This window comes from Heterodontus francisci, chromosome 32, assembly GCF_036365525.1.
Source record: "Heterodontus francisci isolate sHetFra1 chromosome 32, sHetFra1.hap1, whole genome shotgun sequence".
Classification (NCBI taxonomy): Eukaryota; Metazoa; Chordata; class Chondrichthyes; order Heterodontiformes; family Heterodontidae; genus Heterodontus; species Heterodontus francisci.
In genome coordinates this window covers 52,901,004-52,922,892 of record NC_090402.1, presented here as the reverse complement: position 1 = coordinate 52,922,892, position 21,889 = coordinate 52,901,004, and the positions used below count along the sequence as shown (strand labels likewise).

Genomic DNA, 21,889 nt, shown 5'->3' with positions numbered 1-21,889 from the left:
GAGAGAGAGAAAGAAGGACAAGAGAGAAGGTGAGACAAAGAGGTAGCGGGGGGAGGGTGTTAGAGAAGTAGGGGGGTGTGTAAGAGTGAGGGGGTGAGAGAGAGAGCGAGAGGGGTGAATGGGGGCGGTGAATGAGAGAGAGGGTGAGGGGCAAAAATGAGAGAGAGGGAGTAGGGGTGTGAGTATGAGAGAGGGGGTGAGATGGTTGTTGGGGGTGCGTGTGGAGAGGGTTAGCGGGATTTATTTCCTGTGGGGCTACACACACACACACACACTATCTTCCAATACAAGGGACAATCCTCAAATGCCACTTTCACAAGACAGGAGAAGTACCCAGACCACAAAGGGCAACATCCCTACATCTTCTCTACACTAAAGAAATATAAATAATTTCCATCATATAAACTGGAAATTGTTGACAGGAGAGGAGCTGAGGAACAGAAGGTGCTTTGTAGTCTTGTGGAAAGATGTGAATTTAGGGACACTTCCCAAGATACTGTCCTCAAAAATGGCAGTTCATTTTAAAGTAGTTTTCAGGGGAACATCATTAGTCTCCAATGCTGTGAAGAAAAAGCAGCCCATCAAACGGGGATACAGTGATCAGGATCACTTAGATATCAAACCTTCCACTTCCCTCTCCCTCACTGCGTCCACTCATCTCCTCACTCCAAGAACACTATGCATGAGAGTTTTTCCTACCTGGCCTGTCCTGGGAGGCTTGCAATAGGTTCAACAGCATTGGCATCATCACTGAAACAGATAGACAGTAAATGTCAGTTAGGCAATGTCACAGAGCACTAACATGAAGCCAGCACCTGTCCTGGGCCTTGGTTGACCAGAGCTCCAGGACCAATCGCAGCATTACTATATCAACAGCACAACAGATTTGGTTTACTACTCCACGTAAATATTTGCCCGACTCCCTTTTCTTAAAATCATAACAATCTCAGGGTCGCACTCCTTCTCACTCCCTTTCAATGGCACTTACGTTACAAAGATGGGGTAGATGAGGCTGTTTGCATTGAAGGTGGTGGCACAGCACTGCCAGGCACGGAGCAGGGGGTGTGAGTAGCCACTGTGTAAGAGCGATTCTGTCTGCAGCATGCTTACACTCTGGAGGAAACTCAGGAATCTACAAACACAGTAAAACACAATGGGAAAACTAAAGACAAGAAAGACAGACAAAGCCCAGACCCACGCTAGCAGCACTGGAAGTCAGACCAGAAAACTTCAAACATACCAGGGGGAGGTGTCTAAGCTCCTCAGCAGACAGCAGCCCACAGATCAGTAACATGACCACTCCACCCCGCCTTGCATTAAGTGTCACTCCCACTCTCTTTCCCCTGTCTTGACATTTCCATCTCTACTGCAAATGAACACTTCACAGGGTCAGAACTGAACTTCAAATGTTTTCTTCACTGCACAAATCTTCAACATTTCCTGGCAATCAGGAGCTTGCTGTAGTTGAAAGCAGAAAGTTGATTACCAGCTGTCATGATTCTTTACACTGACAGGACTGGCTCAGAGATATCTCTTCCTCGGAGAGCTGTATGTTAATTTAAGGGGCACTGTGGCGCTGCCACTGGACCTGTATCCCAGAAATCTGTGGGTTCAAATCCCACCACAGCATTGTGAAACTAAATTCAGGTTATTTATGAGCTTGTGCCTGAAAAATGACTGTAAAAACTGCCAATTTTTTTCAAAAAGCCAACAGATTAATTGCTGTCCTGGAGGGAAAGAAACCTGCCACTTCTACCGGTCTGTCCCACACTAACTGGTTAACTCCGAATGCTATCTCTTCCACCCGAGCAAGCTACTCAGTTGTAAAAAGACGCACATTCATGGATGAGCAATGAATGGGACTTTGTCAGCATAAACCAAATCTGAGAGCAAGGTTTTTCTTTTCGGTACAGTTGTGATAATAATATCAAAGTCGCAGCCCAGGGAATCATAAAGAACTGAGTTGTTTCGACCTTTGTAATGAGTAGTTCCCTTTACTGACCAAAATTACCAGGCTGCACCTTCAGCGATTATCAAACAGAGCAGTTTTAAGGATCTCATCCAAACACAGTACCTTGAAGCACTCTGCAGACAGTACAGAAACCAGCAGAACTGGTTTCTATTGAATTGGTTACTCTAACCAGCACATACCGGACTTCCTATTGGTTACTGTTGTTAGTTACAGACTCTGTTCTTAACTCCCTATTGATTACTATAGTTACAGTCTCTATACCCAGTTCCCAATTGGTTACTGTATTAAGTTATGCGTTGCGCAAACGACTACTGGCAACACCTATGCAGTCATATTCAGCTGGCCTCAGACACCGGAAACATCAGAGGAATGTATGATGGCATGAAGAGAGCTCTTGGGCCAACCATCAAGAAGATCGCCCCCCTCAAATCTAAATCGGGGGACATAATCACTGACCAACGCAAACAGATGGACCGCTGGGTTGAGCACTACCTAGAACTGTACTCCAGGGAGAATGCTGTCACTGAGACTGCCCTCAATGCAGCCCAGCCTCTACCAGTCATGGATGAGCTGGACATACAGCCAACCAAATCGGAACTCAGTGATGCCATTGATTCCCTAGCCAGCGGAAAAGCCCCTGGGAAGGACAGCATTACCCCTGAAATAATCAAGAGTGCCAAGCCTGCTATACTCTCAGCACTACATGAACTGCTATGCCTGTGCTGGGACGAGGGAGCAGTACCCCAGGACATGCGCGATGCCAACATCATCACCCTCTATAAAAACAAAGGTGACCGCGGTGACTGCAACAACTACCGTGGAATCTCCCTGCTCAGCATAGTGGGGAAAGTCTTTGCTCGAGTCGCTCTGAACAGGCTCCAGAAGCTGGCCAAGCGCGTCTACCCTGAGGCACAGTGTGGCTTTCGTGCAGAGAGATCGACCATTGACATGCTGTTCTCCCTTCGTCAGATACAGGAGAAATGCCGTGAACAACAGATGCCCCTCTACATTGCTTTCATTGATCTCACCAAAGCCTTTGACCTCGTCAGCAGACGTGGTCTCTTCAGACTACTAGAAAAGATCGGATGTCCACCAAAGCTACTAAGTATCATCACCTCATTCCATGACAATATGAAAGGCGCAATTCAACATGGTGGCTCCTCATCAGAGCCCTTTTCTATCCTGAGTGGTGTGAAACAGGGCTGTGTTCTCGCACCCACACTTTTTGGGATTTTCTTCTCCCTGCTGCTTTCACATGCGTTCAAACCCTCTGAAGAAGGAATTTTCCTCCACACAAGATCAGGGGGCAGGTTGTTCAACCTTGCCCGTCTAAGAGCGAAGTCCAAAGTACAGAAAGTCCTCATCAGAGAACTCCTCTTTGCTGACGATGCTGCTTTAACATCTCACACTGAAGAGTGCCTGCAGAGTCTCATCGACAGGTTTGCGTCTGCCTGCAATGAATTTGGCCTAAGCATCAGCCTCAAGAAAACGAACATCATGGGTCAGGACGTCAGAAATGCTCCATCCATCAATATTGGCGACCACGCTCTGGAAGTGGTTCAAGAGTTCACCTACCTAGGCTCAACTATCACCAGTAACCTGTCTCTAGATGCAGAAATCAACAAGCGCATGGGTAAGGCTTCCACTGCTATGTCCAGACTGGCCAAGAGAGTGTGGGACAATGGCGCGCTGACACGGAACACAAAAGTCCGAGTGTATCAGGCCTGTGTCCTCAGTACCTTGCTCTACGGCAGCGAGGCCTGGACAACGTATGCCAGCCAAGAGCGACGTCTCAATTCATTCCATCTTCGCTGCCTTCGGAGAATACTTGGCATCAGGTGGCAGGACTATATCTCCAACACAGAAGTCCTTGAAGCGGCCAACACCCCCAGCTTATACACACTACTGAGTCAGCGGCGCTTGAGATGGCTTGGCCATGTGAGCTGCATGGAAGATGGCAGGATCCCCAAAGACACATTGTACAGCGAGCTCGCCACTGGTATCAGACCCACCGGCCGTCCATGTCTCCGCTATAAAGACGTCTGCAAACGCGACATGAAATCGTGTGACATTGATCACAAGTCGTGGGAGTCAGTTGCCAGCATCCGCCAGAGCTGGCGGGCAGCCATAAAGACAGGGCTAAATTGTGGCGAGTCGAAGAGACTTAGTAGTTGGCAGGAAAAAAGACAGAGGCGCAAGGGGAGAGCCAACTGTGCAACAGCCCCGACAAACAAATTTCTCTGCAGCACCTGTGGAAGAGCCTGTCACTCCAGAATTGGCCTTTATAGCCACTCCAGGCGCTGCTTCACAAACCACTGACCACCTCCAGGCGCTTACCCATTGTCTCTCGAGATAAGGAGGCCCAAAAAGAAAAAAAAAAGAAAAGAACTGTATTAAGTTAGTCTCCTTACCCAGCTCCCAAATGTTTAATTTAGTTATTCTCTGTACCCAGTTCCCTAATTGGCTACTGCAGTTAGTTTCTGAAACCAGCTCCCTCATGGTTACTGTAATTAATTTCTGAACCCAGTTCCCAATTGGTTAATGTAGTTACAGTCTCTTTACCCAAGTCCGTATTGGCTACTGTAGTTAATTTCTGCACCCAGGCCCGACTGGCCACTAAAGTTACAGTCTCTGTACCCAGCTTCCTATTGGTTACTGTATTTAGTTTCTGAACCCAGGTCCCTATTGGTTATTGAAGTTGCAGTCTCTGTACCCAGCTTCCTATTGGTTACTCCAGTTCAAGTCTCTGTTCCCAGCTTCCTATTGGCCACTATAGTTCAGTCTCTGTACCCAGTTCCCTATTGGTTACTGAAATTACAGTCTCTCTACTCAGGTCCCGATTGGTTACTAAAGTTACAGTCTCTCTAGCCAGGTCCCTATTGGTTAAATAAGAGTTAATTACAGTATTGTTTATTGTAGTTGACTACAGTTTTGGTTACATTGTAGTTAATTACAGTCTCTGCTTCCCGGCAATTCTCTTACCGCCACCGCCGCTGCTTCCTTTTGTGATACGACAGGATAACCCGGAAGAAATGACAGGCCCAGGCCCAGGCCCAGGCCCCGCCCCCAGTGGGCCTGAGTCACAACACAGTGAATGGTTTTTTAATTTGTGAATGGAGACGCGGGGGACAGTGCAGCGCACGGGGACAGGAAGCGCGAGTGATTGGTTCAGCGCAACCACGGCTGGAATCCGCAGTGAAGAGTGCAGCCAATCAGTATGGTCGGGTGCGAAGCTGTGGTGACGATGAGACAGCTGGGGCGGGGCCAGGGCAGTGGGCGTGGCTGTGAATTGTGGGCGGCTCTGGGCCTGGTGGGTAAACGGCAAAAGGCAGTTTCACAGTATCCACACTACTGCCCCTCCCAGGGGAAGGTGAATGAGGTGTGGGACTCTGCAGGCTGAATAGTGGGGCAAGGAGAGCCCTGGCCAAAAGCTGGCCCTATAGTTTGGTCTCCAGCAATGTGTGGAAGCTGGTGATTGGCAGTGAAGCGTGCCCCAGAGGTTGCAGACTACCTAATCCAGCTGCATTGCTTGATGGAGCTCACACCAGGTGTGCAAAGCTGGCAATGGGAACCAAACAAGATAATGGCAAACACTGAATTGGAGAAATTCTACCTGATCGATCAGTTAATTTCAGAGTGATGAGTTTTGGTTGAAACAAAAAAGTCAGACTTCATTTATATAGCACTTTTCATGATGCTTTACACCCAATGAAGTACGTTTTGAAGTCATTGAATCATTTACGGCACAGAAGGTGGCCTTTCGGCCCATTCGCATCCATGCCGGATTGTTTGTCATAGACCTTCCAGCTGTAATATTATACATAGTTGCAAATCACAGTCCATCACCAAGACCACCTACTGCCACCTCAGTAACATCACACGTCTCCACCCCGTCTCAGCCCATCTGCTGCTGAAGCCGTCAGCCGTGCCTTTTTTTGCCTCCAGACTGAACTATTCCATTGCTCTCTTGGCCAACCTCCCATCTTCCAACCTCCATAAACTTGAACTCATCAAAAACTTTGCAGCCTTTATGCTAACTTGCACCATGTTCCGTTCCCTTGCTGACCTACATTGGCTCCCAGTCCGACAAGGTCTTGATTTTAACATTCTCATCCTCGTGTTCAAATCCATTCATAGCTTCATAGAATCATGGAATGATACAGCACAGAAGGAGGCCATTTAATTCCCTTGTGGCTGTGACAGCTCTTTGAAAGAGCTATCTAATTAATTCCATTTCCCTGCTCTTTCCACACTGTACTGCAATTTTTCTACTGCAAGGAATTATCCAATTCAAATTATTAGATCGGTTTCCCCCACCCTTTAAGGCAGTGCGTTCCAGATCATAACAATGCACAACGTAAATCTGTGTCCTCTAGTTACCAACTCTTCTCCCACTGAAAAAAGTTTCACTTTATTTACTTTATCAAAACCATTCATGGTTTTGAGCACCTCCTTCAAATTTCCACTTAACTTATGCTCTAAGGAGAGCAAGTTTCTCCAGTCTCTCCGCATAACTGAAGTCCCTCATCCCTAGCACGATGCTAATCTCCTCTGCACCCTCTCTAAGGCCTTGACATCTTTGCTTTTGTACTCGGCCTCTATTTCTAAATCATAGCCATATACCTTTTTAGCCAGAGTCCTCAACTTGTCCTGCCACCTTCAGACTTGTGTACATGCACCTCCAAGTCGTTCTGTTCCTACAGCCCCTTTTAATTTTTACCATTTAGTTTATATTGCCTCCCTTCACTCTTCCTACCAAAATGAATCACTTCACAGTTCTGTGATAAATTTCATGTCATTTCATCAGTCTGTCGATGTCTTCCTGAAGTCTCTTTGCTTTCTGTCCCATAGCCTATTTCATATCCATGCAGCCACTGTTCCTTATATCCCAAGGGCTTAATTTTGCTAACAAGTCTATTATGTGATGTTTTATTAATCACCTTTTGAACATTTGTAAACACATTAACAGCACTGACCTCAACAAACCTTTCTGTTACTTTATAAAAGAACTCAAACAAATCACTCAAACATGATTTGCCTTTAACAAATCTATGCTGGCTTTCCACTTATTAACCCATATTTTTCCAAGTGCCAATTAATTTTGTCTCAAGTTATTGTCTCTGAACGTTTAGGCTGCCTGGCCTGTAGTTGCCAAGGTTATCCCTAGCTCCTTTTTGAACAGGGGTGTAGAGATTTGCAATTCTCCAGTCCTCTGTCACCATTCCTGTATCTAAGGAGTATCAGAAGATCATGACCAGTCCCACCACAATTTCCACCTAACTTCCCTCAGCATCCTGGAATGCATCCCAACCAAACTGGTGATTTTAAACTTTGGGCCTTGCCCCCCTCCAACTTCAAAAGGATTACAAATTCCAGCATAGAAGCAGGCCATTTGGCTCAACAGGTTTATGCCAGTGTTTGTGCTCCTCAAGATACTCCCAACCCTTCTTCATCCAATCTCAACAACAGAAAGAGATAGATAGAGCAGCTGAATGTGTGGCGAGAGAGATGGTGCAGGAGGGAAAGTTTTAGATTCCTGGGACATTGGGCCCAGTTTTGGATGACTTAAAAAAAGAGGGAGAAATTAGAGTACAAGAGAAAACTAGCAAGAAATATAAAAACAGAGAGTAAAAGCTTCTACAAAAAAGTAGCTAAAGTGAGCATTTGTCCCTCAGAGGGCGAGACTGGGGAATGTCACACTCATGGAAGTGCAGCGATAGAATTACAAAAAAAAAACTGGAGTGAAAAAAAAACAATTTAAAGACTAGTACACTTGCCTTCAACAAGATGGAGTCACATGATGTCCACCTTCTCCTGCTCTAAAATACACATTCATGTCTGTTACAACTAGAACTCATTAATCCTGTCCACATTGAAATTATAGACAGCTCATCATACATGGATGCGAGCTATACACAAAAATAAGCTAAAACAAAGGCACTCACAGATGCCCTGTCTCCAGTCACAATCACCACAATAAAGTGTGAAAATACCTCATCTTACCAAAATAGACTGCCATCAGAAGCTATTGTATAGCCCTTCAGGAACTGAAACCTAAAGTCACATCATAACGAACACTTTAATATGTTTACCTTTAAAGGTAACCTTTTTTTGGAGAGCAAAGGAGAACATCAGGACGTCAGAACATCAAGACATTGGCCAGGGATCTCCAGTCACAAAGAGAACTTCGAATTCCAGCACAAGGCTGAGAGAGAGAGAGAGAGATGAATTCCAGCTAAGACAGTTGAACCCTAGGAAAACAAGTTGTGAGGATACAAAGAGTCTTCAAAGGGATATAGATAGGTTAAGTGAATGGGCAAAAATTTGGAAGATAGAGAGACTGCAGAATGCTGCAGTACAGCGGGACCTGGGTGTCCCTGTACATGAATCACAAAATCAGCAAGTAGGTACAGCAAATAACTAGGAAGGCAAATAGAATGTAGGCCTTTATTGCAAGGGGGATGGAGTATAAAAGTAGGGACGTCTTGCTATAACTGTACATGGCATTGGTGAGACTGCACATAAAGTAGTACATACAGTTTTGGTCTCCTTATTTAAGGAGTGATGTACTTACATTAGAAGCCATTCAGAGAAGGTTCACTAGACTGATTCCTGGGATGAGGGGTTTGTCTTATGAGGAAAGGTTGAGCAGGGTGGGCCTACAGTCATTGGAGTTTAGAAGATTGAGAGGTGATCTAATTGAAACATATAAGATTCTGAGGGAGCTTGATAGGGTAGATGCTGACAGGATGTTTCCCCTCATGGGGGAATCTAGGGGCACAGTTTCAAATTAAGGGGTCTCCCATTTAAGACGGAGATGAGGAGGAATTTCTTCTCTCAGAGGGTCATTAGTGTTTGAAATTCTCTTCCCCAGCAAGCAGTGGAAGCTGGGGCATTGGATATCTACAAGGCTGAGTTAGACAGATTTTTGATTGACAAGGTAGCCAAAGGTTATGGGGGGCAGACAGGAAAGTGGAGTTAAGGCCACAATCAGATCAGTGATGATGTTATTGAATAGCAAAGCAGGCTCAAGGGTCTGAATGGCCTACTCCAGCTCCTATTTCTTATGTTCTTACAAGCTGGATGGGTTGTACCTTAACAGGGCTGGGACCAATATCTTGGAAGAGAGGTTTGCTAGTGCTGTTGGGGGGAGATCAGAGGAATTGGCAGGGGAAGTCATGCATTTAGGGAGGACAAACATGGCAAGATACTGAGAAGAGTAGAGGAAACTCGGAGTGCATATTCTCAGATCCCTGAAAGTAGCAAGATAGGTAGATAAGGTGGTCAAGAAAGCATACAGGATCATTTCCTTTATTAGCCTAGGCCTGGAATATAAGAGCAGGGAGGTAATGCTAGAACTGTATAAAGCACGAGTTAACCCACAGCTTGGAGTACCGTGTACAGTTCTGACCTCTGCATTACAGGATGTGACCACATTAGAGAGGGTACAGAAGAGATTTATGAGGATGTTGCCAGGAATGGAGAATATTAGCTACAAGGAAAGTTTGGATAAGTTAGGGTTGCTTTCTTTGGAACAGAGGAGACTGAGAGTTTTAGTAGAGGTGTATAAAATTATGATAGGAAGGACCGATTTTCATTAGTGGTGAGGTTAATAACCAGGCAGAATAGCTTTAAAGTAATTGGCAGGATTAGAGGGGAGTTGAGGAGTAATTTTGACACCCAAGAGGGTGGTGAGGGTCTGGAGCTCACCGCCTGAAAGGGTGGAAAGGCTGCACAAACCTTCCTCACATTTAAAAAACATTTGGATATCCACTTGAGATGCTGTAATCTACAGGGCTAAGTTGGTGTCACAAGAGTTTTTTTTAATTTGAAGCTTAGAATTCTGTGTTTTTTTTAAAAAGACCGAGAAAAAAGATTTTCTGTGAACATTGCTGAAATGTGATGTTTGAACTGAGTGGCACAGACTGCAAGACATCTGTCCCAAACAGCAGCAGAGGGAAACGACAGGTCACATGACTTGATTGTTAGCATTTCAGTTTCATTTTTGTATTGTGGAGATCAGTAAGCTGGACAGGCAGGAGGCAGAACAAACTGGCTGGGACCTGTTTTTTGCAGACCAGAATAAAAAAGCCCTCTCCCTGAAAAAAAAGACTTGCCTCTCTTATGACAAGAAATTCTACATTTGAGGTGGTGGCTGTGGTCTGCCTAGAGAGAGAAAAAGACCCCTGGAGAGGAAAAGACCCAGGAAAAGAGGAGTTGCTACACTCTGTGGAGGAGAAAGGCTCCTTTACTGAGAGGAAGCCCTGCATTTTAAAAGGTAGCAGATTCCTATTGCCTCCAGTCTCTGTAAAATCTCCGACTCAGGAGTGATTCCTGTGGCATTTTATGTTTTGGAAGATCCTGAAATCTCAAGAAAGCTTCTATTGCTAGACTGCTATTTCAAAACCCAAGTAGACCTGTTGCTACAGACTTTGCTGAAAGATCTGTGTGACGCCTGCTGCAGACGAAGTACTGTGAACACCTACCCATCACAGACTGTTCATCAACCTTGCTGGAGCGATTTCAAGTGGCATCCAATTATTCAACTCTGGGACACCTCACCGACCCGGAATTATTCTAGCAGAACGTGACAACCTAATTATATTATTATTCCCAAGAAACAGTTGTAATCCGAAAACATTCTTTTTTTCCGGTTAACCGGTTTTTGAATGTATGTGTGTGTGCATGAGGGTTAGGAAATAAGTTTGAAAAGAATCCTTTCGCATATAGAGTTATCTCATTTTTGTTTAAGACTTAGTTTATTAATAGTTCATTTTGTTGTTGTTTAAAGAAACCTGGTTTAGTATGCTTTATCCTGGGGGGCAAAGAGTATTTAATTTGGCTATTTTCTGGTAGGTGGACAACTTTACTAATATGCTATGACCTGTGGAGTGGTGGGACTGAATTAACAGTGCATTACTCCCGCCTTGGTTGTAACATTGGAAGGTGGGATTAGGCTGGACATCTCTTTTCGACCTGCACAGACACGATGGGCCATATGGCCTCTTTCTGTGCTGTAAACATTTTTACGTTTCTAACACAGCCTTCTATTCCTTTCTCCCTCCTGTGCTTATATGCTTCACCTTGAATGCATCTATGCTATTTGCCTCAACTACTCCTTGTGATAGCAAGTTCCACATTTTCACCACTCTCTGGGTAAAGAAGTTTCAACTGGATTCCCTTTTGGATTTATTAGTGACTGTCTTATATGTATGCCAGTAATTCTGCTCTTACCAGCAAGTGGAAACATCTTCTTTATGTCTACCCTATCAAATCCTTTCATAATCTTAAAGACCTCTATCAGATCACCCCTCAGTCTTCTCTTTCCTAGAGAAAAGAGTCACAGCCTGTTCAATATTTCCTGATAGGTATTCCATGTTCCTACCATATTGCTGTCATTACCTGAGAGCTTACTGTGTGCATCCTTTAGTGGCCCCTATTCCTATCCTGATTTTTCTTCTGTTATTAATGTATCTGCAGAATATCTTAATATTTCTTTTTATATTCCTCAATAACTCAATTATGTAGTTTCTTTTGGGCTTCCTAATTTTTTTTTTTTACTTCTTTCCGAATTCCCTTTCGTCATCCTCTCCTTTGTTTTCTATGTACTTAGTGTATGCCTTTTTCTTCAGTTTCAACTTTGCCCTCATCTCTTTATTCATCCCTGGTATGTCATTACTGGCTAGTTTATTCCTGCGTTTCATTGCAATATAGTTCGCCTGGACTCCATTGATCACAGCCCTCTGATGCTCCAACAGTAGCCATCAACTCACACTTCATTCACTCATTGCCAGTGCCCCTTTGAGGGGAGAAGTGACATCTTCCACATCCTCAGTCTCCCCCCCTTCCCCAATACTGGAATGTGATGCTGGAGAGCTCACCTGGCCCCAGAGGAGTGTGTCTGTGCTGGTACCCACTTGAGGAGATGAGTAGCACAGATGACTTTGACTCTGCTTGAGGGTAGCCTGAAAGTGGGAGAGGGTAAGGAGGTTGCACTCCAGGAATGAGTGAAAGTTTACAGCTCTGGCTTTTTATCACACCCAACACCCACCCCCCCCCACAGCTCAAATCTGGCAGCTCAATGAGGACAGACTGCGTGACAAAGCCAGAGTTCACGTTCTCTGGAAGCATCCCCTCCCTCGCCCCGAGGACACTCGGCTCCATCAGCGGTAACACAGAACTTCTTTCTCTGGGTCTACCGTCATGCTCAGCAACAACATCACCTACAAGGGAAACAGAATCCAATCTCCAGCCCATTTTATTGAATTAAATTGTAACGTTCAGTGTCCTCACAGTTAATTCTGGGAAATCAGTGATTCGCTGGGACAACTGGGATGAATGTTAAATTACAACACAACATACAACCGCATTCGCTTCAGCTCCTCAGTGGCAGAATGAAAGGGGTGGTCGGTCAGGTAACCTAACCCAGGATTGATTGCCGTGCAATCGGACTGCACTCACTGTCGCCTCATTCCAGGATGGGTAGAATGTGCTATCTGGGCTCTGAGCCCGGTGTTAACTGACACGCTGCTGGCTGTAACTAACGCATCCCGGGATTTTCAGGACCAGGTTTCCGTCTGGAATCGGCCACATCGCTCCAGTTCCACAAGAAGGTGCTCAGACTCGAGTTCAGAAAGGCCACCCTCTGAATGGAAAATAGACTTCAGGGAATCCGTGACCTGCGTTGGCATCATCTTGGCATTGCTATGGGAGAGAGAAAACAGAACGACATGGACTGGGCAAAGAGTTGCAGAAAAGCAAAAATATCTCTAACAACAAATCACAAATAAATCCAATAGGGAATTCAGGAAAAACTTCTTTTAACAGAGAGTGGTTAGAATGTGAAACTCACTACCAGAGGGAGTGGCTGAGGTGAGTAGCATAGATGTATTTAAAGGGAACACAAGGGAAAAGGAATAGAAGGATATGCTGATAAGGTTAGATGAAGTATGGTGCGAGGAGGCTCATGTAGAGCATAAACACCAGCACGGACCTGTTGAGCAGAATGGCCTGTTTGTGCTGTAAATACTTTGTAATCTACAAGGTGATGAAGCAGGTTCACCCCAACACCAGCATCTCCTCTAAAGCTTTGAGCATTATGAACTCCTTTGTGACCAATATTTTCGAGCACATCACAGGTGAAACTTTCAACCTGGCCCATTACAACAACAAGTATGTTCCCTGAAATAAAAAGGATGGGACTAAAATCCAGAGCCCCCTGGATGTCAAGGGGCTTAAAGGAGAGGAAAAAGAAAGAAAGGGAAGCTTAAGACAGATACCAAGGGCTCCATACTGCAGAAAACCTAGGAGTATAAAAAGTGTAGTGGTGAAATTAAAAAGGAAATTGGGAAAGCAAAGAGAAGGCATAAAAAAATTGGAAAGCAAAATCAAGGAAAACCCAAAGATTTTTTGTAAATACAGAAAGAGCAAGAGGAGAACTAAAGGATTAAGGCCTATTAGTGACCATCAGGATAACCAGTGTGTGGAGGCAGAGGATGTGGGTATGGTTCTTAATGAATACTTTGCGTCTGTTTTCACAAAAGAGGGGGACGATACAGACATTGCAATCAGGGAGGAGGAGTGTGAAATAGTAGATGAAATTAACATAGTGAGAGATGAGATATTAAGGGATTTAACATCTTTGAAAGTGGATAAATCCCCAGGACCGGGTGAAATGTATCCTAGGATGTTAAGGGAAGAAGAAAAGAAATAGCGGAGGCTCTGATATTATTTTCCAATCCTCTCTGGGTGCAGGCGTAGTGCCAAAGCACAGTCAACCTAACCTCAATGGTGGGAAAATTGGGAAAAATTCTAAGAGACAGCATAAATCTTCATTTAGAAAGACACAGACTAATCAAAGACAGTAAGCATGGGTTTGTCAAGGGAAGGTCATGTCTGACTAACATGATTGAATTTTTTGAGGAGGTAGCAAGGAGGGTCGATGAGGGTAGTGCATTTGATGTAGTCAATATGGATTTTAGCAAGGCTTTTGATAAGGTCCCACATGGCAGACTGGTCATGAAAGTAAAATCCATGGGATCCAAGGCAAAGTGGCAAGTTGGATCCAAAATTGGCTCAGAGGCAGGTAGCAAAGGGTAATGGTGGATAGGTGTTTCTGTGATTGGAAGGTTGTTTCCAGTGGGTTTCTGCAGGGCTCAACACTAGGTCCCTTGCTTTTTGTGGTATATATCAATGATTTGGAATTGAATTTTGGGGGTATCATTTAGAAGTTTGCAGGCGATACAAAAAATTGGCCGTATGGTTGACGAAGAAGAAGAAAGCTGTAGACTGCAGGAAGATATCAATGGACTAGTCAGGTGGGCAGAACAGTTTCAAATGGAGTTCAATCTGGAGAAGCGTGAGGTAATACATTTGGGGAATGCTAACAAGGCAAGAGAATACACAATAAATGGCAGGATACTGAGAAGTGTCGAGGAACAGAGGAACTTTGGAGTACACTTCCAAAGATCCGTAAAGGTGGGTGGACAGGTAGATAAGGTAGTCAAGAAGGCATCCGTGATGTTTGCCTTTATTGGCTGAGGCATAGAATATAAGAGCTGAAAAGTTTTGCTGGAACTGTATAAAATATTAGTTAGGCCACAGCTGAGTACTGCGTGAGTTCTGGTCACCGTACTAAAAGAAAGATGCGATTGCACTAGGAAGGGTACAGAGAAGATTTACGAAGATGTTGCCTGAGCTGGATTGTTTTCTTTGGACCAGAGGAGGCTGAAGAGAGACCTAATTGAAGTGTATAAAATTATGAAGGGTCTAGATAGAGTGGATAGGAAGGTCTAATTCCCCTCGGTAGAGCGGGTCCATAACCAGGGGACATCGATTTAGGATAAGAGGTAGGAGGTTTAGAGGAGATTCGAGAGGAAACTTTTTTTACCCAGAGGGTGGTGTGGATCTGGAACTCATTGCCTGAAAGGGTGGTAGGGGCAGAAACCTGCAAAACATTTAAAAAGTATTTGGATATGAAATGCCATAAACGACAGGACTATGGACCAAGAGCCGGAAAGTGAGATTAGGCTGGATGGATGGTTACTTGTCGGCTGGCACAGAAATGATGGGCCGAATGGCCTCCTTTCACACTGTAACTTTCTATGATTTCTATGAAGTGCCTGACCATCAGCTCCCAGAAGATCAAGACTGCCATGCCCCTGCTGCTGCTGGTGAGCTGGTCAAGCACACCGTGTTGAAGGGAAATAGGGCAGTGCACCTCCAAAGTAAAACTCCACAATATACCGAAACAAACACAAAAGAGCTGGGGACATAAACTGACTGATCAGTGATCGGAACACAGACCAGCTCAAAGCTAGGACTTATTTAACATGAATTAATGGCATACTCCCGAAAGCTAGTGATAGAACATAATGATATCAGCAATGCATCTAGAATTTCAGTACCTGTCATCCCAAGTGTTTGGATTTTCTCTGTAAGGCAAGGGTTAATCAGGTTGACTTGAAATGTCAGAATGCAATATCACTATTGATTTTTCTTTATATCAGTGGACGGTTAACTTTTAATCTTAAAAAAACCCAAGATATGTAAAACTTTAAAATAGCTACAGGAATAGAGCAATCCTACAGTGGTAACCTCTGCCCATTTGAACTGAGACTGATCCTTACAACATCAGCAGATTGTCATATAAAGTAACCATCTGCTTAATGAGAGATGTTAACAAAAGACACTGGTAGAAAAAGTCACTCTCTACCAAAGCACAAAAACAATGAAATTGTTTGACTCAGACCCCACTGGAACCCAAAGTGAAGGCTCCAGCCGCTGGACAGGGAGAATGTGCTGACATTACCAAATTAAGACAGTTTCACCCATCTCAAACATTGCAGTACGGATCTGTAGGTGCAAGGGCAGAATTATGTAGAACAGGGGGGTCTAAATTCTTTTTGGGCAGGAGCATAAAACACCAACAGCAGATAGACAGCCTGTTTTACAAAGTGCTCAATTATCATTTCCATTCACTGATCAGTATTAGTGACCTATTCACACTACTATACAGGGATGAGAGAATCCATCACTAAGATCACTTACCCTGCTATGTAGAAGTATGCCTGTTCCTTCTGAATTAAGTTCCAGATGAGAGATCCATTCTCCTTTATCTGATGTTGAACATAGATTTTATCCTCCTGCATTGAAACCAAACACAGGGCTGCTGCTATTTTAAATGAGACACAGAAGCACATCAGGAAGAGATGGAAAAAAAAATCACAATGTGAAGCAGGAATAATCCTGCAGTTTGTTCCAGAGGCTGGGGTCCTCATTGCTGAATATGGTTTGTTTCTTTGGCTTTTTCTCGCTGTCAGCTGTGGCTCAGTGAGTAGCACTTTTGTTTGAGTCAGGAGATTGTGGGTTCAAATCACACAATAATGAGACATTAAATCAAAGCTCAGTCTGCCCTCTTAAGTAGACAGAAAAGATACCAGGACCACTATTTCAAATAAGAGCAGGGGAGTTATCCTCAGTGTTCTGACCAATATTTAACCCTAAACCAACATTATTAAAACAGTTTATCTGGTCATTTATCTCATTGCTGTTTGTGGAACCTGTAGTGTTTCCTACATTACCTCTTCTCTAACAAAGCTTTCACAGAACCTCAATGTGACCCAGGTCAGGTCTCAATCTGTGTGAATTGAGACTATCAAGGGTGTGATGGGAGAAATTTCCCAGGGAAGCCTGGGAACCAATGCCACCTTCTGCCCCATCAGCACACTAACCTCAACACAGAGGGAATGGGCAGTCCCCTCCCACAAAAAACAAAATGTAAAAGTTCCACCCACATTCTGCAATGGTCCTCCAGCTCCAGGAATTTTAGGGCCTTGGTATATGGTCTCGACAGGTTTCCAACTAACTCTGTTATATTCTGAAAGAACTCCGATAGATTTTATAAATGACTTTATGATCTGTAAATCCATATCTTCTCATCACTCCCTGTTTTACCTGAAGCTTCTCTTGTTCAGGATCCTTTCTGTTCCTTTATCTTTAAATCTCCTTTTGTATACCTTGGTGGGGTTCCTTAAAGTGATATTGCCAGTACCTTAGATTTATCAACAAAACTTACCAATAAGTATGGAAATGACTCATAAAATAAGCAGTAGCATTGATCAAGCATCAGATTGTACTGCAATAGAGGGTTTCTGAAGATATGGTTGGAGTCCACATTTAAAAGATGATGATTTTCTCCTTCTCCACACCAGTCACCTGCCTCCAGCTCTTCCTCCCAGCCCTATTGTCACGCCTTACCTGGTCCCGGGAGAAGGCTGTGAATAGGGTCAGCAGGCCCTTCTGGTTCAGTTCCTCCCACTCCGCTCGGCAGAAAAAATCCTTCGACTTGCCGCGGCAGCCAAAAAACAGGTAATTGCCTAACGGTGGAAAGCAGACTGTCACAATGTGGGATTCTTCTGTGACCATTCCTTCCCCCCTCCGTCGCCACAAAAAGGACTTGGACATCAGTGATTTTAATATGTATTTCGGGGCTGTCGTTTCCCCAAGCAGCTCGATTCTGATTTTGGCCAGCCATAGGCTGGCGAGATGGATTTTAAATGTGAGACGTACAGTTGTTTTGCACAGACCATATTCGTTAGTAATGTCTTGACATTCAGGAGACAAGAAGCACCTTGCTGTTGCCTAATCTCTTCAATCTCTGCATGTCTTTATAGAGAGGCATTTATAGGGAGGTGGGCCAGGTAGCTGTAGGCTGCAAGCACAGACAGAGAGAGACTGTGTCTTTAAGCTAACAATCTATTGAAGTGGGTGAGTGGACGTGTTTATTTGTGTTGTGGCAGGCAAGCAGTAGTTGAACTGATTGTTACTACATCACTTTCATCGCATTCAGTGTTGTGACTGGGGAATAAAGCAGCTTATTAACCGTACCAAACAGCATTGCTCCTAGCGTTAGCTTGGTGATTCAGAGAGATTGAAGGAGTACGCATGATTGAGACATGGAGACCATCCAAGAGCAGGGGAGAGTTTCCTTCTTACGCTCCCGGCTCTGGCTACTATTCTATACAGGGCAGTGGGTAGTACTCTCACCTGTGAATCACAATGTTGTGGTTCTAGCCCCACTGCACAGACATGAGCACAACATCTAGGCTGACACTCCAGTGCAGAAATGAGGGAGCATTGCACAGTTGGAGGGGTTGTCTATTGGTTGAGATGTTAAACCGGGGCTCTGTCCGCTTTCTCAAGTGGATGTAAATGGTCCCATGGCACTATTTGAAGAGCAGTGGAGTTCTCCTGGATGTTCTAGTCAATATTTATCCCTTAACCAACATGCAACATTGCTTTAAAAAAATTATCCGGTCACTTCTCTTTGTGTGATCTTGCTGTGCACAAATTGGCTGTTCCATTTTCCACATTATATAACAGCAGCTACTCTTCAAAAAGTATTTCATTGGCAGTAAATGAAAATATAAATGAAAATTCATTCTTGTCTTTTCCTGTAAATAGGCAGACAACCAGATACAGTAAAAGCTTCGTTATCCGGCACTTTACCTGCCAGCAGCTCTATTTTCCGGAATTTTCATAATCTCCCAAAGGTCGCCCTGGCCAGGTTTTCCTGAGTGCAGTCTCACATGTACTACAGGTATATTGATGCACCAACCCCAAAGGGTCACCATAAGTGAAAATTAAAAATCAGCTTTCCCAATGCCAGGCCTTGGATGCCTTTGGTCCTCCAACAATACCTTCGGGATGAAAGGTCCGATTTAGATGCAAATGACAGATGATAGGGCTCGGTGAGGCATGGCGGGCAGTACCAGTGCCCCATGGCTGCATCTCTGCCCAGCTGAATGACAACAGGAAAGGCAGAAACTGCTTTCCATCTTTTGAATCCGTAAGGCCGAGGCCGACCTTCTCCATGTGTCGGTTGGTAGAAGCGGAGCTCAAGGGGCAACCAATGGTACCAGAACCAAATTGGTCAAACGCTGGAGATTTCTCAACCTACCAGGTTGGACCACCAAAAACTGGAATTAAGGTTGCCACCTGTGGGTGGAAATGCTACCTTGCCTCGGTGACTGGTTCCCCATTCACTATAATGAAATTCTTGGTCCCTGCAGTCAGACGGGTTTCACTCCAGAGTTCTGCGTACGATTCTTGATTAACTGGAATTTTTAATCATCCGGCATCTCTCAGGTCCAGCACATGCCGGATAACAAAGCTTCTACTGTATTTAGAATATTGGATACCACAACAGAAGGTGTGGAAACTACTGACATCAGCCACTAAACCAACAAAATGTTCTCTAAATCAACAACCACTGACCTTTTTTCCCCTCCACAACACGTTCCTGAATTACTGCTCGGAATGGCGCCACTCCTGTGCCGGGTCCAACCATTATAACAGGGGTTTTGATGTCTGTAGGAAATTGTAGCACCCCCTTCTTCACCCACAATGGCACATACACATCACCTGCAGGTGGAACAGAAGGAGTCTTCGTCACAATGATCGGTCTTCCAAAGGAAGTCAACGACAGAGGGAAAGGATGAGAGATCTCATCAGGTGACACCAACAAACGCAGTCCCCTAAACCCTTCCAGGATAAAGCATAGGTAAAGATAGTAAGCTTGAGAAAGCAGTGAGAGTTTTTGCATGCGGCCTTTCTGAAGCTGTTGAATTCAGGACAAAATATCTTGGGCAAACCATACAGGAAGAAGTTTAACATTTTAAATAGCTCACTCTACTAGCTACGCAGGAAGGTATTTCAACAGAAACATGTGCAATGGAAGGTGGTTGAACATATTCTGTTCCAGAAAGCCAGTAGGTGAAAGATAGAACCGGAGTCAATCTTTACACACTTTTATACTTATTTACAGACATACATATTACAAGCTTCCATCTCCTAAACAACACAATTAATTTATAATTAACAGACCACTGGCTAAAAGGATAATTATAAATAATGGAAAAAAGAGCTTCATAAGGATGTTGGTCATGGGGCTGTGTGTGTTCAGCAATCTGTTCGGTGAGCTAAAGGTTATAAGATGCTCAGTGACTTAAATTCAATGATGCAAGAGTCACAAGCTAAAACCTGATGACTTCAGTGAACTGTAAAAGTTACAACAGTGACAATACATGGATAATGAAATGACTATAAAGAGGGTGCAAAGCTCTCGGTATTTACTACTTTGGGACAATAGGAAGACAGAATTTGAACCTGGCCAAGTGTCCCAAGTGCGAATGTACAGTGACCTGCTTGTATCAGAATGGGTCTGACAGACTCCTGTTAACTGTCTATTAATGTAGTGTCTAATTAAGTTCAAATGGGCTTTTGACTAATAAAGTAATTTGTTGAACTGAAGTCTCATGAGTTCATAAGAACATGAGAAATAGGAGCAACAGTGTGCCATACGGCCCCTTGAGCCTGTTCTGCCATTCAATAAGATCATGGTTCATCTGATTTTGGCCTCAACTCCACTTTCCTGCCTGTCCCCCATAACCCTCGACTCCCTACAGTTCAAAAATCTAGCTATCACAGCCTTGAATATATTCAATGACCCAGCCGTCACAGCTCTCTGGGGTACTGAATTCCAAAGATTCACGACCTTCTGAGAGAAGAAATTCCCCCTCATTTCCATCTTAAATGGGCAACCCCTTATTCTGAAACTATACCCCCTCATTCTAGGTTCCCTCATGATCGAAAACATCCTGTCAGCATCTACCCAGTCAAGGCCCCTCAGAATCTTCTGTTTCAAACAGATCACCCTTCATTCTTCTAAACTCCAATGAGTATAGGCCCAACCTGCTCAACCTTTCCTCATAAGACAACCCCTTCATCACAGGAATCAACCTAGTGAACCTTCTCCGAACTCCTTAAATAAGACCAAAACTGTATGCAGTACTCAAGGTGCAGTCTCACCAATGTCCTGTACAGTTGCAGCAAGACTCCCTTACTTTTATACTCCATCTCCCTTGCAATAAAAGCCAAGATTACATTTGCCTTCCTAATAACTTGCTATAACTGCATGTTACCTTTTTGTGTTTCATGCACAAGGACACCCAGATCCCTCTGTACTGCAGCATTCTGTAGTCTCTCTCTCCACTTAACTATTTTGTTTTTCTATTCTTCCTACCAAAGCTATAACATCAGATTTTCCCACATTCTACCCCATCTGCCAAATTTTTGCCCACTCACTTAACCTATCTAGATCCCTTCGCAGTAGAAGTGTGCAAAGGAAACCCGACGCAAGCCGGAATTCCGGACCTGGAAGTCCGACCCGAACTCGACACATGTTGTCGGGACCCTTCGGGGTCGGGTCGGGTGGCAGGCCTTTACATCAGTACATGGGTAAAGGCCTGCTACCCGACCTGACCTCGACGGGATCCGACGGCACGTGTCGGGTTCAGGTCAGATTTCCGGGTCCAGCAATTGGACTTGGATCGGGTTTCCTTTGCACACCTCTACTTCGCAGACTCTGTGTCCTCTTCACAACTTGCTTTCCTACCTATCTTTGTATCGTCAGTAAATTTGGCTAAATCCAGTCAGTCCCTTCATCCATGTCATTCATATACATTGTAAATAGTTGAGGCCCCAGCACTGATTCCTGTGGCACCCCACCAGTTGCAGTTTGCAAACCTGAAAATGACCCATTTATCCCAACTCTCTGTTTTCTGTTAGTTAGCCAATTCTCTATCCGTGCTAATCTATACCCCCAACACCATGGACTCTTAACTGGTGCAGTAACATTTTACGTGGTATCTTATCAAATGTCTTTTAGAAATCCAAATACACTACTGGTTCCCCTTTATCTACCCTGCTCATTACAGCCTCAAAGAACTCTAATTTAGCAGAGCTAGCTAAAGTGAACTGGCAGATCAGGTTAAGGGATAGGTCAATAGAGATGCAGTGGCAGACATTTAAGGGGATATTTCAGAACACACAGAATAATACAAAACAATGAGAAAG

General features: G+C 44.3%; 2 protein-coding genes across 6 annotated transcripts in view; both read right to left on the bottom strand.

The window, feature by feature from the left end:
• alad (aminolevulinate dehydratase) overlaps nt 1-5,080 on the bottom strand; it is a 38,875-nt gene extending 33,795 nt beyond the window's left edge. The window contains exons 1-3 of one of the 4 annotated variants that reach the window (XM_068012812.1): nt 4,955-5,080; nt 989-1,132; nt 700-750 (exon numbers count right to left, since the gene is read on the bottom strand). In XM_068012812.1, the coding sequence (XP_067868913.1) occupies nt 700-750; nt 989-1,104 (167 nt within the window). In that variant the 5' untranslated portion in view covers nt 1,105-1,132; nt 4,955-5,080. Of the gene's footprint in view, nt 1-699; nt 751-988; nt 1,221-1,240; nt 1,364-4,534; nt 4,624-4,954 lie in introns of those variants that run through there. The other 3 variants (XM_068012814.1, XM_068012815.1, XM_068012813.1) reach the window with 3 other exon arrangements.
• A 7,134-nt stretch (nt 5,081-12,214) lies between these two features.
• The window catches only part of ndor1 (NADPH dependent diflavin oxidoreductase 1), an 83,539-nt gene continuing 73,864 nt past the window's right edge, over nt 12,215-21,889 (bottom strand). For both annotated transcript variants that reach the window (XM_068012807.1, XM_068012808.1), the window contains 4 exons: nt 19,250-19,396; nt 17,231-17,349; nt 16,022-16,116; nt 12,215-12,676 (listed from right to left, as the gene is read on the bottom strand). In XM_068012807.1, the coding sequence (XP_067868908.1) occupies nt 12,532-12,676; nt 16,022-16,116; nt 17,231-17,349; nt 19,250-19,396 (506 nt within the window). In that variant the 3' untranslated portion in view covers nt 12,215-12,531. The remainder of the gene's footprint in view (nt 12,677-16,021; nt 16,117-17,230; nt 17,350-19,249; nt 19,397-21,889) is intronic.